The 10,280-nt window shown below is 41.3% G+C and overlaps 1 protein-coding gene across 1 annotated transcript; it reads left to right on the forward strand.

Annotated features, from left to right (window-relative positions):
- The first annotated feature begins 717 nt into the window (after positions 1-717).
- LOC126456159 (polyubiquitin-like) lies at positions 718-3,878 on the forward strand. The gene is made up of 2 exons (XM_050091913.1): positions 718-802; positions 3,376-3,878. Exons 1-2 carry the CDS (start codon positions 718-720, stop codon positions 3,876-3,878), a joined length of 588 nt encoding a protein of 195 aa, XP_049947870.1.
- Positions 3,879-10,280: the final 6,402 nt, after the last annotated feature.

Here is a 10,280-nt window from a genome sequence, read left to right on the forward strand (position 1 = left end):
TAATTTGTAGAGAATCTTCTGGCTAAAATTTGGTATTGTTGTGTTCAGTGTTATTTCGATTGAACAGAATGTAATGCGTTATATTGACAACTGTGCTGACATTGTCGTGGCACAACCTATGTAAATTCGTGTAGTTCTTTGACAATAAACCTGAATTAAGAACAATTAGTGTACAGCTAAACACCAATGTGCTCTGTTATAGGATAAGGGTCCACTCCTCACCCCAGTCACTTATTCTATAGACGCTTACGCACTCGCAGGGTGTTTTTGCTGATGTCTGACGATAGAGAAAACGAGTGGAGTGTCAGAAGTACAGTTGGGGCTTCCGGGGCCTGTTCAGACAGTTAGTTTTGTATGCTCTTGAGGCTGATTTATGGTACGATCTTAATTCCAGTAACATGCATCGTTACTAGTGATGCATTTTTCGAAAGTTTCTATGAGTTTTACCACGAAAGCAGATCAACACCTCGCATCCATGAGACATGTATTAGCGGCACATTACACTGCTGATGGTTTCTCCATAACCGTTCCAGGCATCTTCATACTATTTTATCGTACTCACTGTGTCTACTGCTTATTTTCCCGTTAGGGAAAAAAAAAATTACGCAACTGGCGAACAACTCTCGTTTGAAAAGCGCAGGTCGCGCGGTGCAGTTGGTCGGAAAAACGGCCCTGACGTCTCCAGTACCAATCGATCATCTCTCCTTTGAGGTTTTTATGCCGGTACCGGCGCCGCCCCCGCTGGCTTTCTTCGACTCTCCCTCGCTGCGGCTGTCGCACCGCCCCGCCGCCGCCTCCGCCGGCGCATATCGCCCCCGAGGCTGACTGGCGGTCGGCGCTGCGCTGTATAAAATTACGCAGCTGTTCCATACATCACGCCAAGCCGCGCCCATCCATCATCGCCACCACTGTGCCTCCCCGGAAGCTGCTCAAGGCGGCAGCGGAAGGCGCGGCAGGGTTCACCAGCCACTACTGTTTACGCGTCCCGGACACAAACACTTAGTGTTCTCCCTAAACGATATTTCCTGGAAGGAACGTTCAGCGAGTTTAGTTTCGTATGTATGCTGACTATAATATCGAGTACATCTCTTTAATAAGCTTAACAGCAGCTGTAGGGTGAATCACAAAACTGTGTTATGCAGCAGCTAATTTAATGTAATATATAAGAATGTTATTAAGAGACTGAAAAGGGGAGGTCGCCAGGAGTGGGATCGACTTCTTGAAACCATGTATACAGTGGTGTAGTATAGGGTTCCAGGTGGTCTCTAGTGGTGGGACCGACTTTTTCAAACTGTGTAAACGGTGGTGTAGGATAGGGCTCCAGGTTTTCCCCACAAACGGGATTGACATTTGAAACCATGTGCACAGTGGTGTAGGATAGGGTTCCAAGTATCACAGGATGAAATAAAATAGCGTTCGAGAGAGTGGTGGTGTAGTGGTCGACGTACTTTTCTCATATGGAGAAGGTTGTGGGCTCAAATCTTGTTGGACATTTTGAAATTTTTCATTTCTAAGTAATTTTATAAATGACTTTTATTATTATTTTTATTCTGTCAAATGGCTGAAATTTAACTTTTTTTAAAATTTATAATCCTTTGCTGCCTCATTATCATCATCATATTAAGTGTTTTAATTTACTCTCATTTTTCCTTCCTATCACTTTCTTTCATTTGGTGTCTTTGTCCAATCGATTTTAATTGTTTTTATTTACGAACTTTGATTTAACTAGTTCCGTTTGATAATTTTACATTTTCGTACATGTCATTGCATTTATTATTTCTGTTTCTAAATTTGCTTAAAATTCCGTTTATTTAAAGCCCTTCTTTTGTTTAAATATTCATGTACATTGTTTTGTCAAGAGTGAAACAAGAATTTATGTTTTAATTCTTTGAATTACTATTAACGTCTAAAAACCTGACATCTTGTAACGAAATATACATTTTTCACACCATTGCACAGGCAATGGAAACAGATTATTTCGTCTTTTATTGTTTTTTAAGCTGCAGATCGGCATTTTAAAGCGTTTAAATATTATGAGAGATAAATAAAAATAATTAATATCACTTGAACAGAAAATCGAAAGGCAAAAAATAAAGATTGGAAGAAAAAATGAGAACAAATAAAAAATCTCTATACGATAATCGAATTAACACAGCAAAGGTTTAGAAATAAAGAAAATTACATTTAAAACAATTAACGGAATGAAAATAAGTATCGAAGTGATATCGAAAAATTGTAAAAATAAAAAAAAGGAATCTGAGCATCTGATAAGTCTCGAACCCACGACTGTAGGCACATCATAAAGATATTTTAACCACTACGCTATGCAAGCAGTCTGCTTTACACTTTTAGGTATAAGCATCTAGCACTGACTCTAAATAGTTTTTCGTCACTAATTCGCAATGGAGGGCGTTTTTGATGAATGGATTACGATCAGTTTCAACAGTCTTCTCTTGCAAAGTGTTGGTCGGAGCATGTCCAAATTCGCTTAAGATACTAAGTATTTAATCCTGGGTTCTACAACCCGAAACAGGGCAATCTCAGGAAGTATTTTGATAAGTATTTTGTTTCCTGAACCCTTACCTATAGCACCGTTCTGATGGTTTCAAAAAGTCCATCCCGTCCCTTGGGATCTCTCCTTGTTGCTGAGTACCAGAGTCTTTTCAATGTTTCCGTCAATTCAGCCAATGAGGACATAAAGTGCTGTGTCCACCAGTACATGCGGCACACAGCTACGCAGGGAAGGGGCGCTACATGGCAAGCCCAGTTCCCAGAGAGACGCAACATGGTTCTGGTCAGACGCCATAGAGGGCACACCGAACACGGACTATAGTATGCTTCCGTCTTATGTCACACAAATAGTTCCCATGTGAACATCTTCATGAAAAAAGCAGATATTGTGCTTCACTCAGACAGACTGTATCAACAGTTAGTTCGATAGTGTTCACACCGTGTCTCAAGACAGCATCAGGGGTTATCAGTTGTCGCCGAGAAAAGCACAGACGGAGATTCTGCTAGTTGTTGTTAATCTTCATTCTCTGAATTCAGAACCTGAGCAGTGTTCAGAGATTGATCAGTGAAAGTGAAGTTGTACTATAAGGCGCTATCAAAAAGTTTCTGTTCGGAGGCCTTACATTCCAGAATCAGTATGCCAATCAAGCAAACCCGCCATGAGCATAATGCGTGCTGCACATCCTCATTCGATAGGAATTGTCGACCCCTCAAGCCTTTTTTAAGTGACCGAGGCTTGATGACAGCATGGGGAGTGATTAGGTCTCTGGGTTGTGTCACAGAGTGATGTACTTTGGGCAAGTGAGAGACTGTTTGTTTACTCTTAGGACAGTGTATCTTTGACATGTTGTATTGTATGTTCAGATTGCAATATACAGAAAGAATCCACACTACATCTGGTGCTGAGGCTACGACGAGGTATGAAAATTTTTGTGAAGACCCTGACTGGTAAAACAATCACTTTGGAAGTGGAGGCATCAGTTACAATTGAAAATGTAAAGGCGAAAATTCAAGACAAGGAAGGCATCCCATCAGACCAGCAGCGTCTGATCTTTGCTGGTAAGCAGCTGGAAGCTGGGCGTACCCTGCCTGATTACAACATTCAGATGGAATCGACTCTGCATCTGGTCCTTAGGTTGCGTGGTGGCATGCAGATTTTTGTTAAAACCCTGGCGGGCAAAACCATTACATTGGAAGTGGAAGCATCGGACACCATTGAGAATATGAAAGCGAAGATCCAGGATAGGGAAGGCATTCCACCAGACCAACAGAGATTGATTTTTGCAGGAAAGCAGCTGGAAGATGGTCGCACAGTATCTGATTACAACAAACAGTCTCTCACTTGCCCAAAGTACCTCACTCTGTGACAGGTTGTGTGCTCGAGTGTCTGCCACTTGTCGTCCATAATCGATGAGGCTGGCCTCCCAGATCGACCACCTTCTTGTGTCGAACAGCGACTAGCACAGAACTTGTCAAACCATTCCACAACGGTGGAATACACATTATTTCTTCAATAGCCAAGAAAAGAATAACAGAACGTTGGTCTTGTTTGGACGCATTTGATAATAATGTCGCCACAGTTCACGTTTCCACATCAATAGCATGCGCTTCAGAAAGACACGAATGCCACACTAATCCCTTGCTTACATGTCACTGTTTGTACACCCGCATCGGAGTCTCGCTATGTTGCATGTAAGCTGCACCAGCGGTCTCAAACTGAAACTTTTTCATCGTCTATTACGTAATGTCATGCATCATCTTCATGCTCAAGTTGTCTTTTATTTGACGCTACTTCGGCGACTTGCGTGTCGATGAGGAGGAAATAATGATGAAGACAACACAACACCCAGTCCCCAAGCGCAGAAAATCTCCGAGCCGGTGGGGAATCGAACCCAGACCCCTTGCAAGTCGTTCTGTTATGTTGACCAGCCAGCTATGGAGACGGACGTAATTTATATTAATGAAATACTGTAAACTGTTTTGCTAATTTATGTTCCCTTCAGTTTTGCTGTACTTCACCTACACTTATTTGACCCTGCGGTGAGGCTATGTTGGATGCGAAGTACATTTCGTGAATGCAACAGAATACAAGTGCCAGTAAACTTCGTCAACAACAAATGTCTCAATATTGGCATACGACAACCTTGTCATGAAATTGGCTTGTTATATCGTACTATTTCGGATTGTACAAGACACGCTGCAATAATGTAATTCAAGCATTGATTTTCATTCAAAGTTTTAAGTGGATCCTACCTAAAACTTGGAATGAAAGACAAAATAAATACAGTTTTCTATATCACATATGCAAAGGGAATCTATGCTGCGGGCCGCGGAAACTTTCGAAGCCTGTTCAGCTTACGATCAATTTCGACAGTCTTGTCTTGCAAAGTGTTGGTCGAAGCATGTGTGTAATCCTGGATCCTACAACCCGAAACAGGGCAGTCTCAGGAAGTATTTTGATAAGTATTCAGGAAAAACACGTTACTGAGGCAATCCAGTAGCACGCTAAGATCTCATAAAAATACTGAAAGATAAACTGCCGATCAGTTTTAGCGAAAAATCAATTCATGGATCCGAGGACACAGCAGAAAACCTTTTGTCTGTGGTAGGTCCACTAAATCTTATTCAGGTGGACGCCAAGTATACTAACGGCAACGCTGGCGCTACGACACAGCGACACTAGCCGGAATCACGTCGCCTGTTGTAACGGCGCTCCGCCTCTAGGTATACCTGGAAACGAAAATCGGCAAAGTCAGGTGCAGAAGTGTTCAGGGTTCTCTAAGAGGAAAAAAATCAACATCGGCACCATCTTGGATACCAGATAGGTAGCAATATACCTAATCAGGAATACTGGGCTCCGTGGAATAGCGGAAAGCAGTGGCAACGAAATTTTCACAGACCATCTCCAATGTAGTGTGTGAATGGTAGCTGCAATAGGCCAGTGAATTATTAAGAACCACCATCGGTTTGGCCACTGCAACCTTTGGAACGTATATGAGTGGTTGAGGTCACTGAAGAGCGACTTTCAATCTCTAATCAGTCAATAAATTAGAGGTGGACTTATCCTGCTCCCAGATAGAGGCCGCAGAATGGAATGGAGGCATACTTTATGACGCAGCGACACACATAATACGTTTTAACGATGGAACAGATATATGCGACGAATTATGTGATGATCCCACGTCATTTATGGAACATTTTGAAGATCTGGTTCAGGCCGCAGTTCACGCTGTTGTGGCTGGAATACTAACCACAGGATCGATTGACATGGGTGCAAAAATGAATATCTTGGTGAGTTATTTCTTTCAGAAAGATATGTAACACTGCTTAGATTCCGACGTTGCTGGTGCAAAATTGTATTGTGTCTGAGGTACTGGCGCGTGTACATAGATGACAGAAAAGTATTCACAGGTAGACTTAGGATTTGAGAACGGAGGCACTGAGTGGATGTTTTTCATTGCGAAGGGGTCATCTGTGTCATTCTTACCGGGCATCGAATTCCTGCAATGGGGAATCCAAGAATTGACATCTTGCCTATTAAACGCAGGGGGAAGGAAGTAGTGTTAAAGTTAATCCGTACTAGAACATGTTAGGGCATATTCTGCCATAATCTTAAGTTAAAAATAATAGCCAGCAAGGTACTGTGGGCAGACAGTAACCTCGTTGACTAAAAATGTGAGGAGCATTTATCAGCGGCTGTAGAAAGGTGTTTGTCTGATGTGAATAATATTTAAGCCATAGATGAAAGAATCTGGGTGCCTTAGGCCAGCTGCTGCTATGGTCACAGGTTCGAATCCTGCCTCGGGCATGGATGTGTGTGATGTCCTTAGGTTAGTTAGGTTTAAGTAGTTCTAAGTGTAGGGGACTGATGACAGATGTTAAGTCCCATAGTGCTTAGAGCCATTTGAGCCATTTTTGGGTGCGTTAACAACCATCAGAAGGATGAACTGGCAAAGTTATTACTGTCATTTGCTTAGGTATTCTCCAGTAAAACCAGAGTAATAAAAGGTTACAAATATCATACGATCGTTGTCCCCCCATGACATCTTTCCACACACAATTTATTCCATTCCATGGGGAAAAAGAGAAGCAGTGAGGCAGGAGATATGTAGGATGCTGCGTTGGAGGATCATTGAAACTTCACTGTCATAACACAGCAGTCTGCTGTTATCAGTTTCAAAAGCAGGAGGAGGCATGCACTTGATATACGAAACTCGCTATAAATAAAATCATTGTGCTTGTTGGGATCCAATTTGAAGTGCGTGAGGAGAACTTCAGAGAGTTTACAGAGCAAAATATCAACTACCATCGATTTGAGGTAATTATACTGGCAGTTACAGTGAAAATATTTTCTTAGCAAAAGTCCGCGCAAGGGAAAACTTAAAACCCATATTTTGTCAAGTATAATAATGTATTTGCCATCCAAAGACCTAGAGATAAGCACTACACAGAACTGAGACTCTTCTGCCAGCAACATTGTATGTAGATTTAAATGACAGTGCGAAAAATTACACTCCATTCCATTCTTTACTTCAAGTACCGGGCTTAGAAATTGATACTTAGATTGTAGAATTATACTGTGTTTTTACTAACCCACTTTAGATTTAAGTAATGACCTATCTTCTCCGTATAATATTATTTCAATTATTTCTTTGCACATGTGTTGATGTGGTACGAATAGGCAAAGCGAGCTATGACTTGTTGTTGTAAAGGTTTGAGAACATGATGTTGTTAGGGAATTTCTTTTATACATTGGCCGTTAGTGTCACTCACGCACTTTGTGATATACTATTTTATATCTCATTCTGTAAAGTTAGGTACGTTAAATCACGTCATGTGTGAATATAGAAAGCCTTGTGTCGTAACCTTTTCTGCAAAATTATTTCTGTTGTTTAGGGTAATGGCCCAAGATGTAAGTATCTGACCGGCCTATTGCACAATTGGAAACACAGCAAATTAGTAGCAGGATCCACAGTTAATAATCTATGTGTACCCTATCGTCATACTTTGTAAAAGACAAGCATGTATAATGTGAAAGTTCTTCGCAAAGAATAATATTCTTGATACGGGTACTGGAACGAAAGAAACGCTAGTTTTTGTGAAGAAAACGACAAATGCTCTGACACATGAACAGTATTCTCCAAAATATCGCTTTCGGAGAATGAAGTGGACATGCTATAACACTGAGTGCATGAAGCTGTTTCACTGACGTGAAAAAAGTGCTCATAGAAAATGCGAATGTGCACAATGAAAAGATACTTACCTCCGTTCAGCTGCAAATAGGGGGATGACGAGTGATGAATTCGACAAAAAGGCAATTTCCTGTCAATCTACAGGTCAATAATAACACAAACGGTTGTGAGAAACACAGGCGATAATGCTATGTGCACGAGTTCCTCGAATAGTTGGTGTGAAAAATGGCAGCTGACCATGTTGGGCTCTGCTGTGGACTTAATTGTTGCTGCATTGTACTGAATGTGTGTACAAGTTTAAACTTCTCGTTGTACTCGGTTTATCCCCATCCCCACTCTTGTAGTCCACGTGGAGAAGTATTTAGAGCAAATAAGAGGGCACTAAACTATGGGCTTCAGTAGGAGCAAAATAAATCAGTTTACTTTTAGTATCAGTAATTTGTAAAGCCAGCAAGTACGAATGTAAAACCAGTGTATAACACAAGTCCCTGTAATTGCAGAACATGACCACGTTAACTAACTGCACTTTTTTTTTTTTACGATGATAGGTGATTTGAACAGGTATCTAGACACTAACAGTTTTGCGCACGCCATCCTCTACCTTGCACTGATTCTGCCTTTTTCGGCTTGTTTCATCATAACCGCGGGATGCTGATTAGGATTGGCAGCACTAACGCCTATCCGACTGTCTGCACGCGATCGTCAGTTGTCTGCGGAGTCTACTACGACCAAATGATCACATGCTGGGACTTGTCTGTAGTAAACACCTCGGGGGGAGGGGGAGGGAACGGCGCCTAGCCTCCTCCCCCACGCCGATACCGACGCCACTGAGTAGATGAAGATAAAAAATCTACTTTGCATTGTATTCAGTAAAAACATTCTCAATTCATCTACCATCGACCGTACATCTCAAGACAGTGAGTCTACTTTGCACTGTATTCAGTAAAAATTGTTCAAATTTAGTTTTGTATAAATCCGTGAAAGATTTACGTAAATCTTTCGTACCTCAAGAACTGTCTAATGCAAAACTAAACGCTACAGAAAATCAATGATATAAACCAGCCTGTGGCTGAAGCAAAACACATGTCTTTTCGCAAGAGCACGGCTTGCATGTTTTTCATGTCTTCTTACTCGATCTGCCTCAGGGAACACGTGTACGTTCTGTGTTTCTGGTTTTGTTCTTAGAATTAAATATGAAACAAATGAAAAAAAATCTTTGTTATTATTTTTGTCATAAGTTCTCCTAGTGTGACTATGTACGTGTTTGTGTACTAGTTAACATTGTTTCAGATCGATAATGACGGAACGCCCAGTGCGTTCAGTCATTAATTCGTTACTACTCATAACAAATGGCGGCCCGGAGATTAGAGGCCGATTGTTTTAATGCATCTTGCGTTTATTACACGAAAGAAATTGCTGTGAATGATTCGACAATTCGTCTCTGATGAATGATTCTGTTGGATTTCGATCCCGTCAGATACACGTCCCAACTAAACAATATTGACAGATAATGGGCGATGAAAACTAGCTCAGATATTTGCTACTAAAGTATCTATAACGATCATTAAAATGATTTTTTTGCTCTCTCTGGCGATAGTTGTATTGTTGTAATTTCATTTACGTCAATTACCATTAAATTCAATTGGTCGCCACATTTGAGAATCTTACACTCAGGCAGAGAGATAACTAATGTGGAGAGAAAGGGAGTGACGTGTCACTTTTTATAATTTACAATGTGTGTTCCGCTAAGACTAACAGAATTTCTCTATCGTTGGTGTTGTGACTTAGCACGACAGCCAAGTCACAACGAGAGGAAGCCGAAAGGCACGCGTTAAGCTCACGCAGATTGGCGTGAGGTCTGGAACAGTTAAAAGGAAATGAGAACTTAGAAAATGGACGCAGTTGCTGTAATACTTAACTTTAATCCACATTTGTAGAACATCTCTCGTTACGGTACATGCTTCATAATATTAATTATCAATTGAATACGGCGCTGATGTAGCTGAAGGCTATGCTAACTATCGTCTCGGCAAATGAGAGCGTATTTGTCAGTGAACCATTGCTATGAACGTCGGCTGTACAACTGGGGCGAGTGCCAGTACGTCTCTCTAGACCTGCCGTGTGGTGGCGCTCGGTCTGCTATCACTGACAGTGGCGACACGCGGGTCCGGCGTATACTAATGGACCGCGGCCGATTTAAAGGCTACCACCTAGCAAGTGTGGTGTCTGGCGGTGACATCACAGTTGGTATGTGGAAGTGCAAAGGTTATCACGCTACAGACGGAGACTCAGGGCGACACAAAATTAATAGAAAGATCGACTACTGCAAAAAAATAAAAAAGGAATGCCATCAAGATAAATGTAATAGCGTGAGATTAATTGATTCAGTACGTTCCATCCTTACTTTATTGTGTAATGTTTTGTATTTACACAGAAAACACACATTTGTATGGATGCGGTGCAATTCGTTCTTCCGCTTAATACATCTGCGGCAGCTGATAATTTTGTTTATGAACAACAAATGACAGTAATAAATGGAATATGAAGGAACTTACGATTGATCACATCTCAAAATAA

Source organism: Schistocerca serialis, chromosome 2 (assembly GCF_023864345.2).
Source record: "Schistocerca serialis cubense isolate TAMUIC-IGC-003099 chromosome 2, iqSchSeri2.2, whole genome shotgun sequence".
NCBI classification, from domain to species: domain Eukaryota; kingdom Metazoa; phylum Arthropoda; class Insecta; order Orthoptera; family Acrididae; genus Schistocerca; species Schistocerca serialis.